Source organism: Corylus avellana, chromosome ca1 (assembly GCF_901000735.1).
Source record: "Corylus avellana chromosome ca1, CavTom2PMs-1.0".
Lineage (NCBI taxonomy): Eukaryota > Viridiplantae > Streptophyta > Magnoliopsida > Fagales > Betulaceae > Corylus > Corylus avellana.
The window spans coordinates 45470018-45486590 of NC_081541.1; the positions used below are offsets into that span (position 1 = coordinate 45470018).

Here is a 16573-nt window from a genome sequence, read left to right on the forward strand (position 1 = left end):
TTTAAAAAAAAAAAATTATCACTTAAGATCTTTTTTTTTAAAAAAAAATAATGCGATTAATAGACTAATATATGACTGCCATACAATTGAAATAATGTAACAGCAAAAAGTAATTTTTGAACCAACAAAAACTTGTATAAAAATAGGATTAAAAATTAATTTTTATTTCCACATTATTTCAATCGTATGCTGTCTATTAAATAATATTTTTTTTAAAGATATATGTTAGTTTAATAAATTAGACTGAAATAATTTTTTTTCAACTAGTTTGAAGGAAACTATCTCTCTTTCTTTTATTTTTTTATTTTTATGTCCGGGGAAACTTTGTTACAATGCATTTAGATATACATATATAATCAAATAAAAACAATTAAATCTATCGAAATCTAAAACCATAGATCAAATTGTTTTAGTCATAAAAAAAAAAGTTATTTCTTATGTATATTCCACCAGGTCCACCACTTTATTTTATATAACCAAGTCATATATATTTTTCAATATATATTTTTTTTTGTTGCAATAAATTGCTCCATAATAACATCTTTTGGCGCCAATTCTCGGTTCTAGGTCCTCTCTCTTTCTCTCTACTCTCTGAAACCCTAACTCTCCCATGTCCGAGATCATAGCACATTGGGTTTCACAGAGACACTAATATAATCTCGCAATTCTTAAGCGCCACTGGACACGGGCAATCTTCCTCAATGGCCGAGCCTCGCGCTAAGCGCCCCAAGATCACCAGGTCCGTATACTTCCCCTACTCGACCACATACAAATAAATTTGCTTAATTTGCTATATACTTTGTGAAATCTAGAATTTTTATGTGTAGTGTTTTGATGTTCTGTACTGGTGACACGGTTACATTGAGTGTATCGCATTCGGGTTTTTTTTTTTTTTTTTTTTTTTTGAGGGGGGAAGGGGAGGGACTGGTTTAGAGCGGAAAGCTCTGTTTGGTTGCCGAGAAAATTTAGGGGAAATGCGAAAAGAAATAGCAATTGGTGAAATTGGAATGTAAATTCTGTTTTCTGCGATTTTGCGAGAGGAAGCGTGTTTCAGTTCTTTTTCTTGGTTTAAGTTTCCTCAGCAAGCAATTAATGCTTGGTTGCCGAGATTAATAAAACTATTCAGCTGAAATGAACTGGGAATCCGTGTTAAGATTCAAATAATTTATGTTGGGATTTAACATGTTATATCCTGCAATTCATTCTGCTTTGTTGGCAATGGAAAATTAATGCTTTTCAACTTGTTCTTTCAGAGGGGAAGATGATTATATGCGTGGAAATATAATTGAGATCGAGCTCCACAATTTCATGACCTTTAATCACCTGAAATGCAAACCAGGGCCACGTCTGAACCTTGTAATTGGACCAAATGGATCTGGGAAGAGCTCTCTCGTATGTGCCATTGCACTTGGTCTAGGTGGTGAACCTCAGGTTAGTTAAAGGCTGGCGTAATTTTTTGATTACACTGCTGGCACTTTTTGTAATGATGGGAAGTTGTTTTGCGCAGCTGCTTGGGAGGGCAACGAGTGTTGGAGCATATGTGAAGCGTGGAGAGGAGTCTGGTTATATTAAAATTTCCCTAAGAGGGGACACTGAAGATGAGCAGATTACCATTATGCGTAAAGTGGATACGCATAACAAGTCTGAGTGGTTGTTCAATGGTAAGATATTTAATACTTGACACGAGTCTCTCATTTCGCTGAATCTTTTTTTTTGGGACCCCTAATCTAACATTTTCTTGGTTGAGGTTAACTTAGATGGGTGGGAATAGAGAAAACAATTGTGATGATCTTAACTTATGAACCAAGGTGGTATCTAGCTGCAACTACGAGTGCCCATGGCTTGGGTTGGATTGGGCCAGCACATAGTAACACTTAAGTTCTGTCTGAGTCCAGCCTGGCCTGAGCTCAGGACAGTCCTTAAGGCATTTATATTCAATATCTTACATTCAACTAACAATTAAAATGAATACATTTTATCTATGTTGAAATCAAACAATTGGCCAGCCTGGGCCGGGCCATTAGTGATCAAACCTGAGCCTGACTTTGGGCTTAAGAGAATGAGCCCAACATGGCCCTATGGGCAAAATGTTTTTTGGTTCAAGCCCAAAATTTGGGCATGGGCTACCGGGCCGAACAGCACCCCTAGCTGCAACTCAAGGAACCATGTTGGTTTTCATGTTACTAGGACCTTAATTTATCCATAATTTTACCTAATGTTGTCATGAAGAAGGAACTTCTGAATTACTAGTTGAACCTCAGTCCAAATTAGCTTATGGTGGCTGCTTTGTCAAGCATTTTTAAAAATTCAGTTCCTTTATATATGTAATGTCGTTTTTCTCCCTCTATCAATTTTAATAATTTGCTATAATTCTTTATATTTCTTTGAATTAAAAAATTAATAGAAACTTGTTTTCCTAAATGACATCCACACGTCATGGTGTGAGCGCGTGCGTTCAAGTTTGCATCTTGTGTCATTGTGTGCATATATATTGTGACATCACGAGGGTTGTCTAGTAATGTGAAAGCGTACTTCAATCTTCCTTTGAAGCCTTTATTAGACTGAAAGGACGGGGAAACCTTGCTTTGGGTGCTAAATCAAGCAAAAAGTTCTCAAAAGAACAAAAAACCATAGGGAAATTTTATTAATATTTAAAGTCAAGGGTCTATTGCAATGCTTTCATGATTTCTATTTATAATGAAATAAAACCTTATAAAACTTACTAATAACCAATATTAGCAATTAACTTAATCTAATCCTACCATTCATAGCATAAACAAAAAGAATTAGAAGTGCTCAAGATCTCTGTTTTAAATAGCACTGCACAGCATTGCTCCTGCTATTAAACAGGAAAACAGAAAACATTTACTCTAGCTAGCGATTTCTTATCCTTCATTTGTTGGTTTCAGGAAAAGTAGTCCCTAAAAAGGATGTAGCTGAAATCATTCAAAGGTTCAACATCCAAGTCAACAATTTGACTCAAGTGAGTAAGTTTGAAGACCTAGATTAGGATATTTGATGTATCAACTGTGAAATGTTATTGAATAGATGCAACTTTGCTTCCTTTTACATGTATAATTTTTGATATTTATGTTCCATTCTTTATCATGGAAGAATGGGTTTATTATTGAAACTGAGCTCATTGGATGAAAGCACGTGTGCATGGATGTCTGTTTGCATTTGGTTTTGAACAATTCAGAAATGTTTATCTAACACTTCAGAAATGTTTATCTAATACTATATCCACTGCCCTTAATCTCAAGTACCAGTGTGTTGTCATCGAGTACCATAGTGGCCATTGTGATATGCTGGTATTTTTCTGTGCTTCAATTTGCGATCCTGCTGAGGTTCCTTCATCTCATCTGGCAGGTGCTGTCTCTTTTGCAGCACGGTAGTATAATTGTGTGATCTTCCAGAAGAGATAAACTGTAAATTGTGATATTTTTATATGATGAAATGCTACATTTACCAAATTTTTTCCTTAAAAGTTGGTTCCCAAGTGATGTGTCACCGGGATGATGACACATTTCCCAAAATAATAGATTTCATGGAATGTTGACACAGCATTTGGGAACCAATTTTTGGGGAGAATTTGGTACTTGTAGCATTTTTAACTTCTTAATTTTTCTTCCAAATAGTTCACAACGAGCATAATTAATAGAACATGGTAAGATTGTCAATTCCCTAATACCTCTAACTGTATTTTGCATCCCTTTGATTTGGATCTACTCTGTTGTGTAACTTTTTAATTTTTCATCCATTGGTTCTTCTCTCTTCTTTTTCTTTAACTCCCCCATCCCACCTGCTTTCCGTAGCACATGGATGGTAATTGATATTCATGATATTACAGTTTTGCTATTTGTGTAGCTGATTATGGGTTCACATCAGGTTCTATGCCTAAATTTTTAAATTTCTTTTTTTCCCCTTGGGGGTGGGGGTCGGGTTTTGGGTTGTAGTTTTTGCCACAAGACAGGGTCTGTGAGTTTGCCAGATTAACTCCAGTGCAACTTCTAGAAGAGACTGAAAAGGCTGTTGATCCTCAACTTCCAATCCAACATCGTGCCCTTGTTGAAAAAAGTCGTGAACTGAAGAATATTGAGCTAGTGAGTTTCTAAAGATTCACCTTCTTCATGGATATAGTGTTTATGATTTGAAATTATTAAAACTGTGCAGTTATGATTATTATGGTTTTTGTTATATCTATAACAACTATGGTTATTAATAAGAATTTTCCCTGATTTAGTCAGTTGAGAGGAATGGAGAAACTTTGAATCAGTGGAAGGCGCTTAATGCTGAATTAGAAAAAGATGTTGAGCGTGTCCGTCAAAGAGAAGACTTTCTAGCGAAGGTTCGTTTTTCTAGGTTTTGTTAATCCTTATTTTTATGCTTGATAGCATTTTAAATGCCTTTTTTTTTGTCACTTAGTTATAGTGATTTCCTTGTCCTTTTTGCTCCTTCTAGCTAGGTGCATCCTCTTGTATTCTTTCTTTGAACTTAAGGGTGCCTGTATGCTTTTAATGATAGTTATTGATTACTTATAAAAAAAAATGCCTTTTTCTGTCATTTACAGGTAGAGTCCATGAAAAAGAAATTACCCTGGCTGAAGTATGATATGAAGAAGGCTGAATATATGGAGGCTAAGGAGCAGGAAAAGGATGCCAAGAAGAAGTTGGATGAAGCTGCAAAAACTTTAAATGAGCTTAGAGAACCAATTGAGTATGATGCTTTGGTTTACCCGATTGTGCAATTCTTACTGTATATGCAATTATCTTCTATTTTAGTAAACTATCGAATTGTCATATACACTAATGACATGTTTTATCATATGTGGTCATTGACATGCTGACCATATAAGGAACTAAAATCTTTCTTTTTCAGAATGTTTTTCCACTTGACAACTGCTTTAGATCTTATTCTTAATGGGCTTAGCTTTCATGATTTTCTTGCCTCCTTTTCTTCTTCTAGTTAGGTGTTTCTCTTGTATACTTGTTGTGTACTTGAGTTGCACCTGTCGCACGTTTTAATGAAATTTCGACTACTTATCAAAAAACAAAAAAAAAAACAAAACAGACATGCGGAGATAGTTGCATGTCAAATGTTTGTGGTGGTTACTTTGCATCTGAAGTTCGTTAAGTGTCAATTAGATATCTTAGCTTTGTGACAGGGACATTTACTCTTGGGGGATTCTGTGTTATGTAGATTGAGACCAATTACTGTTGCAATATGTTCCTAATATTCTTCTAAGGTGTTGGGTGTGCTCATAATCAATCTATTATTTGCAGGAAACAAAAGCAGGAGAAAGCAGCATTGGATGCTAAATGTAAAAAAGTTGGCAGACTCATGAACGAAAATTCGAAAAAACGTAGAGAACTTGTTGCTAGTGAAAGCCATTTGGTACTTAGATATTGCTATTTTTTTTTCTCATATATATATATTAGGTTTCTCTAATATTTTGTTATACAGTTGAGTAGATTCTGTTTGCTTCAATATTATTATTCATAGGGGGTGCAAGCACGAGGAAAATACAATGAAATGGAAGATCTCAAGAGGCAAGAAGAATCTCGTCAACAAAGAATCTTGAAAGCTAAAGAGGATCTTGCTGCTGCTGAACTAGATTTTGAAAATCTGCCGCTTTATGAACCCCCAAAAGATGAACTTGTAAGTTACTATTTCTAGCTTCAACCAACAATTTCTTCTGGCTATGTGGGCTACAATGTGAGTTAAGTTAGTAATTTTGTTCTTGCCTATATTGACAAGAAACTTTATAATTATTACCACTTCAAATGTATGAAACTGAACTTTAACCTTATCTATTTTGAAGAGGTTATGATTTCTCTTATCTGGTTTTCATATATCTTATTGGTGCAAGTATAATCTACTCAGTTTTGTGGTGTTGGTTTGCTCGTAAATAATGTACAATTTTTATATTAATAATAATTAACAGTTACTATTTGATAGAATTATGAGTAAAAATTGTAAAACAACAATCGGTTTGAAGTCATGCGTATTTTCTATGGAGGACAACTTAACATGATCACTTTTCTGAAAAATCATTAATTACTATTTGGTTGCTGGTTTTTTGACTTCGATGCTGCCTCTACTCTTATTACTGAATTATTTTTTTAAGGAAAATTTAAGTTCTCGCATTCTGGAGCTAGAAGTTTCTGCTAATCAGAAGAGGTATCAAAAGTCAGAGAAGGAAAAACTTTTGTCTCAAAAAAAATTGGGCCTCAGGAACTGCCTAGACAGGTAAAATTTGAATGAGATTAAAATGTTTTCTATGTGCTTTTTTCCCCTACTCTGGCTTTTTGATGATATTTTTTGTAGGCTGAGGGATATGGAAAATACACATAACAAATGCCTACAGGCATTAAAGAGATCTGGAGCTGAGAAGATATTTGAGGCTTATCACTGGTTGCAAGAACATCGCGAAGAGTTCAATAAGGAGGTGTATGGTCCTGTTTTGGTTGAGGTACATATTCTAAAGTTCAGATTGTTGTGTTTATGAATAAATTTTTTCTTTCCACTTGCATTTTCATATTTTTTCTGTTCAGGTTAATGTCTCAGATCGGGTTCATGCAGACTATTTAGAAGGTCATGTCCCATATTACATCTGGAAGGTATTCTCACCAATTATCGTTTTATTTAGATTTTTGCCTTAATCTGTATTAAACAGAAAAATAAGGTTCTCGACTGCTATTTTTTCTCATTTGGGTTCAGCACTTGCTCTGCCTTGATTGAGGATTATAGCAGGTTCCTGGATTACTTGTTGGTTTTCTTACTTCTTAGAGGTCTTAGCTACTTCAAAAAGCTACATTGGGACAAAGGTATAGGAAGGAATTTGTTAGGTTAATGATTTGAAATGGGTTCCATAAAATTTGGATAAATCGCAATAAGACACATCAACATGAGGGACTAATAAATAAAGAATTGCAGGAAAATGTTAATTTGTCTCGGACCCCCAAAATTGAAAGACGTTTCCAAATTAATATTGTGATACTTTGCCCTTTCAAATTACCAGTTCGTTGCAATTTTCACCTTCCATTAGATTTGGTGTTAAAATAGGCAAAAAGTTGTGCACTTGTTAGCTTGGGAGGATTAAGTGTAATTTCTTCTTATCTTTTACTATATAATTTTCTTTCAGCAGAATGCTATATTGCTTACTGAGAATAAAAAACCCATCATTTTATATGAATCTAATTTTTTATTGGGGTGGTGGGGAAAGTTCTTTTCGACAGTAAACTTCTAATCACCCTTGTTTCCTATTTCATTTTTGCTTCATTTGCAGTCTTTCATAACTCAGGATCCTGGTGATCGGGACTTTTTGGTAAAAAATCTAAGGTCATTTGATGTTCCAGTCTTAAATTATATGGGGAATGATGGTCGTGCTACATTGCCCTTTCAACTTTCTGAGGAGGTATGTGGGGTTGGAGCTTCAGCTATGTACCACATTTGAACAGTCATGAATATCTTATTGTCATTTTTTTACATGAAGCAGATGCGTTCACTTGGCCTCTATTCCCGGATTGACCAAGTTTTTGATGCTCCTAATGCTGTAAAGGATGTTTTGACTGGCCAATTTGGTTTGGATCATTCAGTATGCTTCCTAAGCTTTTTTTGTTTTTGTTTTTTTTGTGATTGATTTGAATATGTGAGCGGTCTGTTGGGCGAGCCTCATGATGTTGGGAAGTTAGAAAAATGTGGGTTTTGATTATATCTGGCATATGAAGCTTATCTCTGTTCCTAACGTACATGTTCTTGACTCAGTACATAGGGTCCAAGGAAACTGATCAAAAGGCTGATAATCTTCTAAAGTTGGGTATTTTAGATTGTTGGACTCCGGAAAATCACTATCGGTGGTCTAAATCTAGATATGGTGATCATTTTTCAGCCAGTGTAGAACCAGTGCATCGCTCAAATCTTCTTTTGTGTAGTATGTTTCTATAAACCATATGTCTTGATCAGCATATAATCTAAGACCTTAATGATTGTGTAAGCTGCCAATTCTTATTTTCTACTTTTCAGGTTTGGATGCTGGGGAAATTGAAGGGATGCGGTCCAGGAAAAAGGAACTGGAAGAATCTGTCACTGCTTTGGAGGAAAGTCTTAAATCAATTCAGACTGAGCTAAGATACTTAGAGGATGAAGCAGCTAAACTTCACAAACAGCGGGTATGTTAAGAAACATACACAAGTTTTCCAATGTTTTAACTGATACCTGACTTCTCTTTCTTTGAGTTTGCTTGTATTTTTGTTACTACATTTAACCTTGAAAATTAACTTATTGGGAGTTGATCTGACATACAAATTTGCATTTGTACTGTATTCATGATATATATTTTGCAGGAGGAGATTATCAAGATATCACAGCATGAGAAGAGAAAAAGGCGTGAATCGGAAAATCTTATCAGTAAGTATAGAAGTTGCTTTTTAGAAGACTGTTGCATCCATTCTTTGCATTATTTTAAAAAAATGAATATACTCTGGTGATCTCAGTTCAGAGAAGAAGAAAATTAGAATCTTTAGAGAAGGGGGATGACCTGGATAGTGTTATGGCAAAGCTTATTGATCAAGCTGCAAAATGTAACATTCAGCGGTTCCATTGTGCAATTGAACTTAAGGTGAAGTTGCTTTCAGGTTCTGGTTTTGTGCTCCTTTTTCGTTATTATGTTGTGCAATGACTTTGTTTGCAGATTTATGTCAGAATTACACAATAAACTATTCTCCAGCATAGAGGTAGATGTGTTGAATAAATCAGTTTCTTCATTCTTCTAACCATAATTATTTTTGACAGAACCTACTCGTTGAGGCTGTTTCTTACAAACAGAGGTTTGCAGAAACACATATGGCATCCATTGAATTTGAGGCAAAGGTATTTTCAGGGATTAATTGTCAAGCTGATCCAGGATGCTGTACAAGCATTATTAAAATCCATTTATTGATTCCCAGATACTATTAATGAAACTAAGAATTGGTTTAAAGGATGCAAAAGTCACTTCTAAAAGCTGAAAAGATTATGATTATATTTGTGACACTTTTTCTTATATATATATATATATATATATATATATATATATATTTGTGACACTTTTTTTTTGTTCTTCTATTTGTCTTATTCCTGTAATAACTAAATTGGCAATGTTAGAAATACATTGTTCTTGAGAAGCCAGAGGTGGCATGATTGAGCACGAAACTTGGGCTTGAACATGTCAAACTAGGGCTTGAACATGTCAATAGACCTATAATTTTTGTTGGTAAGTATGGATCTGTCAGTATGCCAGTGAAGAATAGGTGGCTGTAGAGGATGCTAATAAAAGTTTGTTTAAACTAATGCATACAATGACTATAATACCCGTAGAACTTATATATATAGATAATGGTGATAATGAACTAATTTTTCACCAACAAATTCGTCTGTAGGAAATGCATGTATTTGTCCATTTCATGTATTAGTTTGTAATACATGTAGTGCTGAATGGTTTACATGGACATGTTATATGATTTTGAAATATGTTAGAAACAGTTGAATACCTGATTTTTCTGGTAAAAGCCAAAGACATTGTCAATGGCCTGTGATATGACATACATGTTTTAAAATTTGCGTTAAATTTTAAATTACAATGAAAACGTCGTCAAAATTTCAAAAATGCAGACAATCTTATTATAGCAGGTATAGTGCATGTTAATTATTCAAGTCAGAGTTAATCTATTGGATGTAAGACTTACCAGGTCTTTTTCCCTTTTGGTGGGGAAGTAAGTTTTCAGCTATGTTTTATCTTTTAATTCTCTCCTATGCTATTTTGTGGCGCACAAATGTGCATAAATTTAGCTTTAGTTATACTTTATGAAGTCGACTTATCATTCTTATTTATTTTTTTTTTATAGAAGTAATATATATTCATTCAAATCGTCGAGGGGTGCAATCTTGTACAGATGGAGTATACAAGAGAACTCCTAAATTATAGAAAAAGAACATAACTTCAAAAACGCAGAAAAATTAGAGACATGCACACTATTAGGAAAAAAAAAAAGTAAGATTGCAATGGATTTGCTTTTGGAGATATTTCTAGACATATACAGCTCAAAACTTCTGATGTTTTGTGACTAATTCACATAGCATCCTCTCAGTGTTTTAGTGAAGTTTTCTTTCAACTTAAATGAATTTCTCCGTAGGATCTGTCTGTTTGTCATTTGTATATCTTGTCTGTTCTTATTGAAATAATATGGCATAACTGACTGAAGAATATATATCCTTAGTTTCTGATCAACGTTCTTGATCTTATTGGTTTTACAAATTTTCAGATTAGAGATCTAGAAGTCAGTCTCAAGCAGCATGAAAAGTTTGCTATGCAAGCATCGCTACACTATGAGTATTGTAAGTATTAATTTAAATATAACTTTGACCTTTTCTTTCTCAAGAAATTTGTCAAAAATATTTTAATCTGTTCATGGACTTATGCTTAAAATTTTTGTTGAATCAAAATTATGGTTTTTTATTTGCCATTTTGTTTTGCTTAAAAAGTCAAATATTAAATTGGCCTTGTTTCTTACATAAACATAGTGAGCAGATGACATCACAGTGAGGAGTAGACAGATCCCCAATGTAATCATGCTTCTTGGACCTTTCTTGTTGGGAACTTGTTCTCCTTTCAAGAAAGTTATATATTAGTTACTTAGATTCTTGGCAATATTATGATTTGACGAGTGGCAGAAGGATATCATCACATCATAGTTGCTTCCATCTTTAATATGTTGATAACTTGGTTAGAGGTTTCTTGCATGATTCCAGTTTGAAATCTTTGTGAAGATTTGTCACTGGAGGTGGTGTGGGTCGTTAAAGTGACACAAGGAACCTAAAATGTTGTGGGAGAGTTTTTATATATAATGTGTATTAAAGATGTTAGGGGAAAAGCATTTATCATGGGTGTATATAATCCTGCTTCCGAGATCAGGCCAATCTTAGAGGTAATTAAAGGTCAAATTGTTTCAAGTGGCTTCTTTGTATTAGGTTAAGTTCGTTTAAGAAGCTTGGCATTATTTGAGGTTCCCTTGGCTGATGGCGTAGAAGTTAGGATGAGAGGGATTCTCCTTCACCAACCTATCATCAAATCTCTGTTTGATTCTTTTGGACTAATGACTAATGTGGAATTCTTATAAATATTACCTGATCTGCAAATTCAAAATCTATGGTAGAATCAAATTGGTTCCTACTTTAAGCATTGGATATTTGTCCCAGTTGAGAGGGGAGTCATGGAAAGAAGAGGTTCAAACTCACACTATCATTGGTTTTTGAAATCCTGCTGCAGCTGCAATAACTCTTTATTGCTACAAATAATGTGTGAATAAGAAGAATCCTAGAACAGAATCAGAGATAGCTGCTAACAAACTTCTGGTAGACATAATAGAGTGCATTGATCTTAGTGGTTACACCACCCATGTAATTATGTTCTTAGTTGCTAAAGTATTTATATAATGGAGTGTGTGCATGCTTATGGTTGTCTTAAGAGACTTTTTTTTTAAGGTATATTACTAGTAGCATAATGCTTAGAAGTACTATTCCATTCGTTGGGCTTGTCACACTATTACTTTATGATGGATGTTTTGTTCGTAACACTCGCTTTACAGGTATTTGACTCTAGATGCATCTTGCAGTTTTTCTGAAGCTTTAATTCTAGAAATCTTTATCTTGAACCCTTTATTTGTAAACTCTTAACAATAAACCATGAGAGCGAAATAATATAGTACAATAAAAGGTATTAGAATTAAAAGAAAAAAGTGTTATCTTGAACCTGTTTTTCTTTTATTGGAATCCTTATTTTTGTTTGGAGAGGAAACTAAAATAATACAATTAAATACCTTGAATGGGGTTATCAAGGTTTTATTTATTCTTCTGAAAGATGGAAAATTTGATTTCTTAGTGAGGTATTGGTGAGTTCTATCATTTAGCATCTCAGCAATAGCTAGCGAGATGATGATAAGAAAATGGTTGAGATTCACAATATCTTGGCGAAGATGTTGTCCTCCCTATAAGAATTCTCACATTCTATGTTGTTCTCAAAGCATAGGGAGATGTATGTTAAGAGATACAGGCCATGACTTTAAATTATGTGAAATGTTGTTTATGTGGAGTTGACCATTTACCATTTTGCTTCCTGTTAAGGTAAGAAGGAAGTAGATGATCGTAGGCAGCAGCTGTCAGTTGCCAAGAGGCATGCAGAATCAATTGCTATGATCACTCCAGAACTTGAAAAGGAATTTCTTGAGGTTTGTATTATGGCTTAAAGTTTAAACAAGGAAAAATTCATTTTTAGTTACATGAATCAACATGTGTTTCATGATACAAGCTTTTGTGTTGAGATGTACTGCTGGATTTTGGCAATTCTTCAAGTTAAATGTTTCCAGAACAGGGGGGTATAGTTCAATTATAATTTGATGGACATAAAAAGATTATACAAAAAGCTGTGCAAGAGCAGCACCACAAAACAATTATGTGTTAGATGGCCCATCTTTTAAATTTGTGGAGTTCGAGCACCAAAGTTTAATGAATTATAATTAAATTTAACATATTAGTTCTTGTTTCCTATATTCTTCATCGCAAATTGATTTGAAAAAGAGGCTTTATTGGATTGTTTTATGTTGTGTTTTCTACTCACAACCTGTGCATCCATGCCCAACCGGTTCTCCACAACGAATGGCTTGCAGCTCTATAATTCTTGGCCCCATCTATTCATGTGATCTTGTGCTTGGTCTACTATGTGGAGCATGGCTGAATGTGGATGTGGGCTTGAAATTGTAATGGAAAATAACATTATGTTCCATTATCAACTTTAGATGGGAGAAATGTTAAATCACCAGTTGCCCAAAAGCTTAAACTTATATATATATATATATATAAAAAAAAAAGGTTTAATAATTTAATTAATATTTTAACACTCATTCACTTGTGGGCTTAAATTCTCTTTCAACTAGTGGGCCTAACATGTAAAATATTTAATTGAAATGTGAGATAAATTATGAAGTCAAAGTTCGAACTCAAGACCATAGCTTCGATACCATGTTAAATCTAGTTGTCCTAAAACCTAAAGCTAAATGGGACAAGGTGATTATAATCATTTAATTAATATTCTAATGATATGATTTATCCTTTGAACATAGGGCATCGAATATGTCTAATGCAATGGCAATATCAAGGTTAATATTTCATGCTTATGGACAAGGTTGTGGCATAAACCAAATTTTTCTATTTAAGATTCTTACTGAAGTGGATTTTTAGTGGCATCAAACCTGTAAAGTTTTAAATTATCTTGGCAAGATTTCGTGGAAGCTCCAAAGTATTGAGGAATCATTTTGGATCTCATAGAAATTTCATCGATTTTGACGTAATTGTGTAGGCAGCCTAGGTTATCTATTTTAGGACTCTACAAGCTGTCACAATTATTTCATTTCGCCTAATCAAGTGGCGGATTTGTTTGCCTGCTGGTGGGCGGGTGGTCGCTCTCGGAGTGTATTGTTGTGTGGAAGATGGTGCTTTCTTGCCTTACGTGGAGCTTGTGGAGAAAAAGAAATGACAAATATTTCGAGAACCAGGAAAGGAATTTGGATGAGCTTAAGTCCTTTTTCTTTTATTCTCTTTTTAGTTGAACAACTGTTTTTTTAGCTCCCTTAGTGATAAGTTTTAATGATTTTCTTGTTCTCTTTTCTCCTTCTATTTATGCGTTCTTTTGTATATTTCCTGTATACTAAGGTTGCGCCTCTCTGCGCTTTTTAATATATACTACATTACTTACCAAAAAAATAAAAGATTTCATTTTCACCTCTTGTTTGGAATATCTTCACATCAATAATTTACAGTTTGCCATGAAACACTTATAAAGTAAATATTAGAAATTTGATAAAGATACCATTTGTTTTAGTTTCATACTACCAATATTAGTATTTAGTCAAGAAATCTAATATGACAGTTTGGTCTCATGTGATTAGTTTCACTTTTAGCAAAGAATATTCTAATGTCCTTCAGCTTCAAATGTAGATGCCTACTACCATTGAGGAATTGGAGGCTGCTATTCAAGATAATGTTTCTCAAGCCAATTCTATTCTCTTTCTAAACAACAATATTTTGGAAGAATATGAACACCGTAAGCATCAGGTAGTCTTCTCCCATCTTTTGTATCTTTTATACTAGATGTTTCTTTTATGTTTTAACCTAATTGCAATCACATTACAGATAGAAGCTCTTGCAACAAAACTTGCGGCAGATAACGAGGAACTGAGGAGGTGTTTAGCTGAAATTGATAACCTGAAGGTGAGTGAAGTTTAGTTGCCATTCATCTTGTAATCAAAGTTGATGTAAATGGAGAAGGCAATACAATATATACCCCTCATAATTCAATACTGAAGCTAAAAGACTGAGTTTGAGCATGTGAGGCCTGGGAAGGCAATATGCATGGGTTGCCTCATGTTGCTCAAAGAAAACTCTACCTATTGCAAAGCTCACCCCCTCTTTCCTGTTCTCTTTACTCTTTCCAATTCAGAAAACACCATTGAATTATCATACCATAAAAATGCATCTCTTCTTCTTTTGTTCCTCCTTTTAAAACTATTTGTTTTAATTCATCTTGAATTGCGATGCAACAGTAATCAATTGAGTGTTATCTAGATTATTTGCCTCTTGTTAGGACATGATTCCACATTCCCTCACACCCAAATCGTCTCTTTCTTTTCCATTAGTTATCAAAATTTTTAGAATAAAAAAATTCCTGAGAAAGCAAAGTTTAGAAAAATTTCCTTTAGTTCCAGTAATTTTATCTTTGATTTAAGTGGATGAAAAATGGCCCACAAAGGTGCATACAACTTTTTTAACACAATTTTGTGCTTTATTTACTTCTTTTGCTTTACTGAAGAGTAAGTTGGTTTTCTGTATGTGTTTTTCCAAATGTTAATGTTATTCATCATTGCATTTGGCTGCCTAAATGTTTGGCAGTTTGGTCAGATAGTCCAGATAGCTTACAAGAAGATGTCAGGTTGAGTAGCTTTTGGTTTCAGTCAAACCTTAAATTGGTTCCAATCAAAACGTAAACTGGTCCAAGCGTATTTTTTGAGTAAACAATTGTCCAGGTGTTTGATTTCCTTTTAAGTTGATTAATATGGTCATATGCTCATGATATTGTCTTCATTATGGCCATGAATCTCATGAATGGCCAAAAAATTTGGATTGGAAGAGACCAACATGTTCCCAAAATCAGGGTAATAGTGCTCCCCTCCAGCCCAATCAAAACTTAAATTGAATGATGAATTGATGTCTATCATATCATATTAATATTATCTTGTATCCTTTTAGCTTTTTAAGCTTTTTTATTTCCTCGTGTTAGTTCCTCCATGTCTTTTATGGATTTGCTCGCCCCATCAGTGTAGTTGTTTTGATATTGATACGTATGTTGATGTAGTCTATGTTCTCTTAAGAAACGTGCTAATTTTGAATTGTACAGGAAAATTGGCTTCCAACATTGAGGAAGCTTGTTGCTCAGATAAATGAGACTTTCAGTCGTAACTTCCAAGAGATGGCTGTTGCAGGAGAAGTTTCATTGGGTATGTGGTTGCAGGGTCTTAAAGAGAATATACTTTTATGAGATGTCTTTCTCATTTTTTTTTTTCATGATGTTTCTTCTTCTTAGATGAGCATGACAAGGACTTTGATCAATTTGGAATTCTTATAAAAGTCAAGTTCAGGTAATTACTGCTTTGAATCTATTCTATGTTTTCAATAAATATGTTTTCCTGTAGATAGTAGGCTTTTTAATTATTTGAACAGTTGATTTTTTGGCTGTTTAATTTAGGTTTTATTGATGTGGTGCAGTTTTGTTCTGCCCTCCCCCTTAAAAAAAAAAAAAAGGGTGTTATTGGTAAACTTCAGTTTTAAAGAGAAACTTGCCTTCTGAACAAGGGGAACTGATTTTTTTTTTGATAAGTGAACGGAATATTATTAAAAGAGAGTACAAGTCAAGACAATCATGAAAACTAAGCAAATTAAATCTATAGCAGCTGCCCAATGATATGTTTTTTTTTTTAAAAAAAAAAACTCAAGTTTTACCTTCGTTCTCTCTCTGTCTTCACAATTTCTATCATTTTTTCCCTCCAAGTACACCACAAAAGGCACGATGACACTATATTCCGCAGGTTCACTTTGAGGATTGACTCCCTACTCTCTCTGGCATGCTAAAAATTTGAACACATCACCCATTCCACCCCATAAGAAATCCTGTTGAAGCTTCTCCATGCAATAGGCATTATTTTGCACATTATTTACGGTATTACACTTGGTTAATGGTACACCCATTGTTTTGAAATTGGATGTAATCATATGCCTCGTGCTTGTTTATTTGCTTCTTAGAAATTATGAGGCCATATTTAATGTGTAAGTTTTATGATATAGATTTAAATATATTAATGAATATGTCGATCCTTTTTTTCCCTTTTATAACTTCTTCAGGCAAGCAGGACAGCTTCAAGTTCTCAGCGCCCACCATCAATCTGGAGGGGTATCACATTTATTAAATCTGTGTTCTTGATGGCTAGTA

General features: G+C 34.1%; 1 protein-coding gene across 1 annotated transcript in view; it reads left to right on the forward strand.

The window, feature by feature from the left end:
- Nucleotides 1-549: 549 nt before the first annotated feature.
- Nucleotides 550-16573, forward strand: part of LOC132180353 (structural maintenance of chromosomes protein 5) — a 23045-nt gene continuing 7021 nt past the window's right edge. The window contains exons 1-20 of the mRNA XM_059593149.1: nt 550-739; nt 1254-1431; nt 1508-1661; nt 2910-2983; nt 3957-4103; nt 4244-4348; nt 4571-4716; nt 5283-5394; nt 5503-5658; nt 6128-6249; nt 6328-6472; nt 6555-6620; nt 7289-7417; nt 7499-7597; nt 7768-7933; nt 8026-8171; nt 8346-8409; nt 8496-8620; nt 8794-8871; nt 10302-10374. Of these exons, the coding sequence (XP_059449132.1) occupies nt 702-739; nt 1254-1431; nt 1508-1661; nt 2910-2983; nt 3957-4103; nt 4244-4348; nt 4571-4716; nt 5283-5394; nt 5503-5658; nt 6128-6249; nt 6328-6472; nt 6555-6620; nt 7289-7417; nt 7499-7597; nt 7768-7933; nt 8026-8171; nt 8346-8409; nt 8496-8620; nt 8794-8871; nt 10302-10374 (2323 nt within the window). The 5' untranslated portion in view covers nt 550-701. The remainder of the gene's footprint in view (nt 740-1253; nt 1432-1507; nt 1662-2909; nt 2984-3956; nt 4104-4243; nt 4349-4570; nt 4717-5282; nt 5395-5502; nt 5659-6127; nt 6250-6327; nt 6473-6554; nt 6621-7288; nt 7418-7498; nt 7598-7767; nt 7934-8025; nt 8172-8345; nt 8410-8495; nt 8621-8793; nt 8872-10301; nt 10375-16573) is intronic.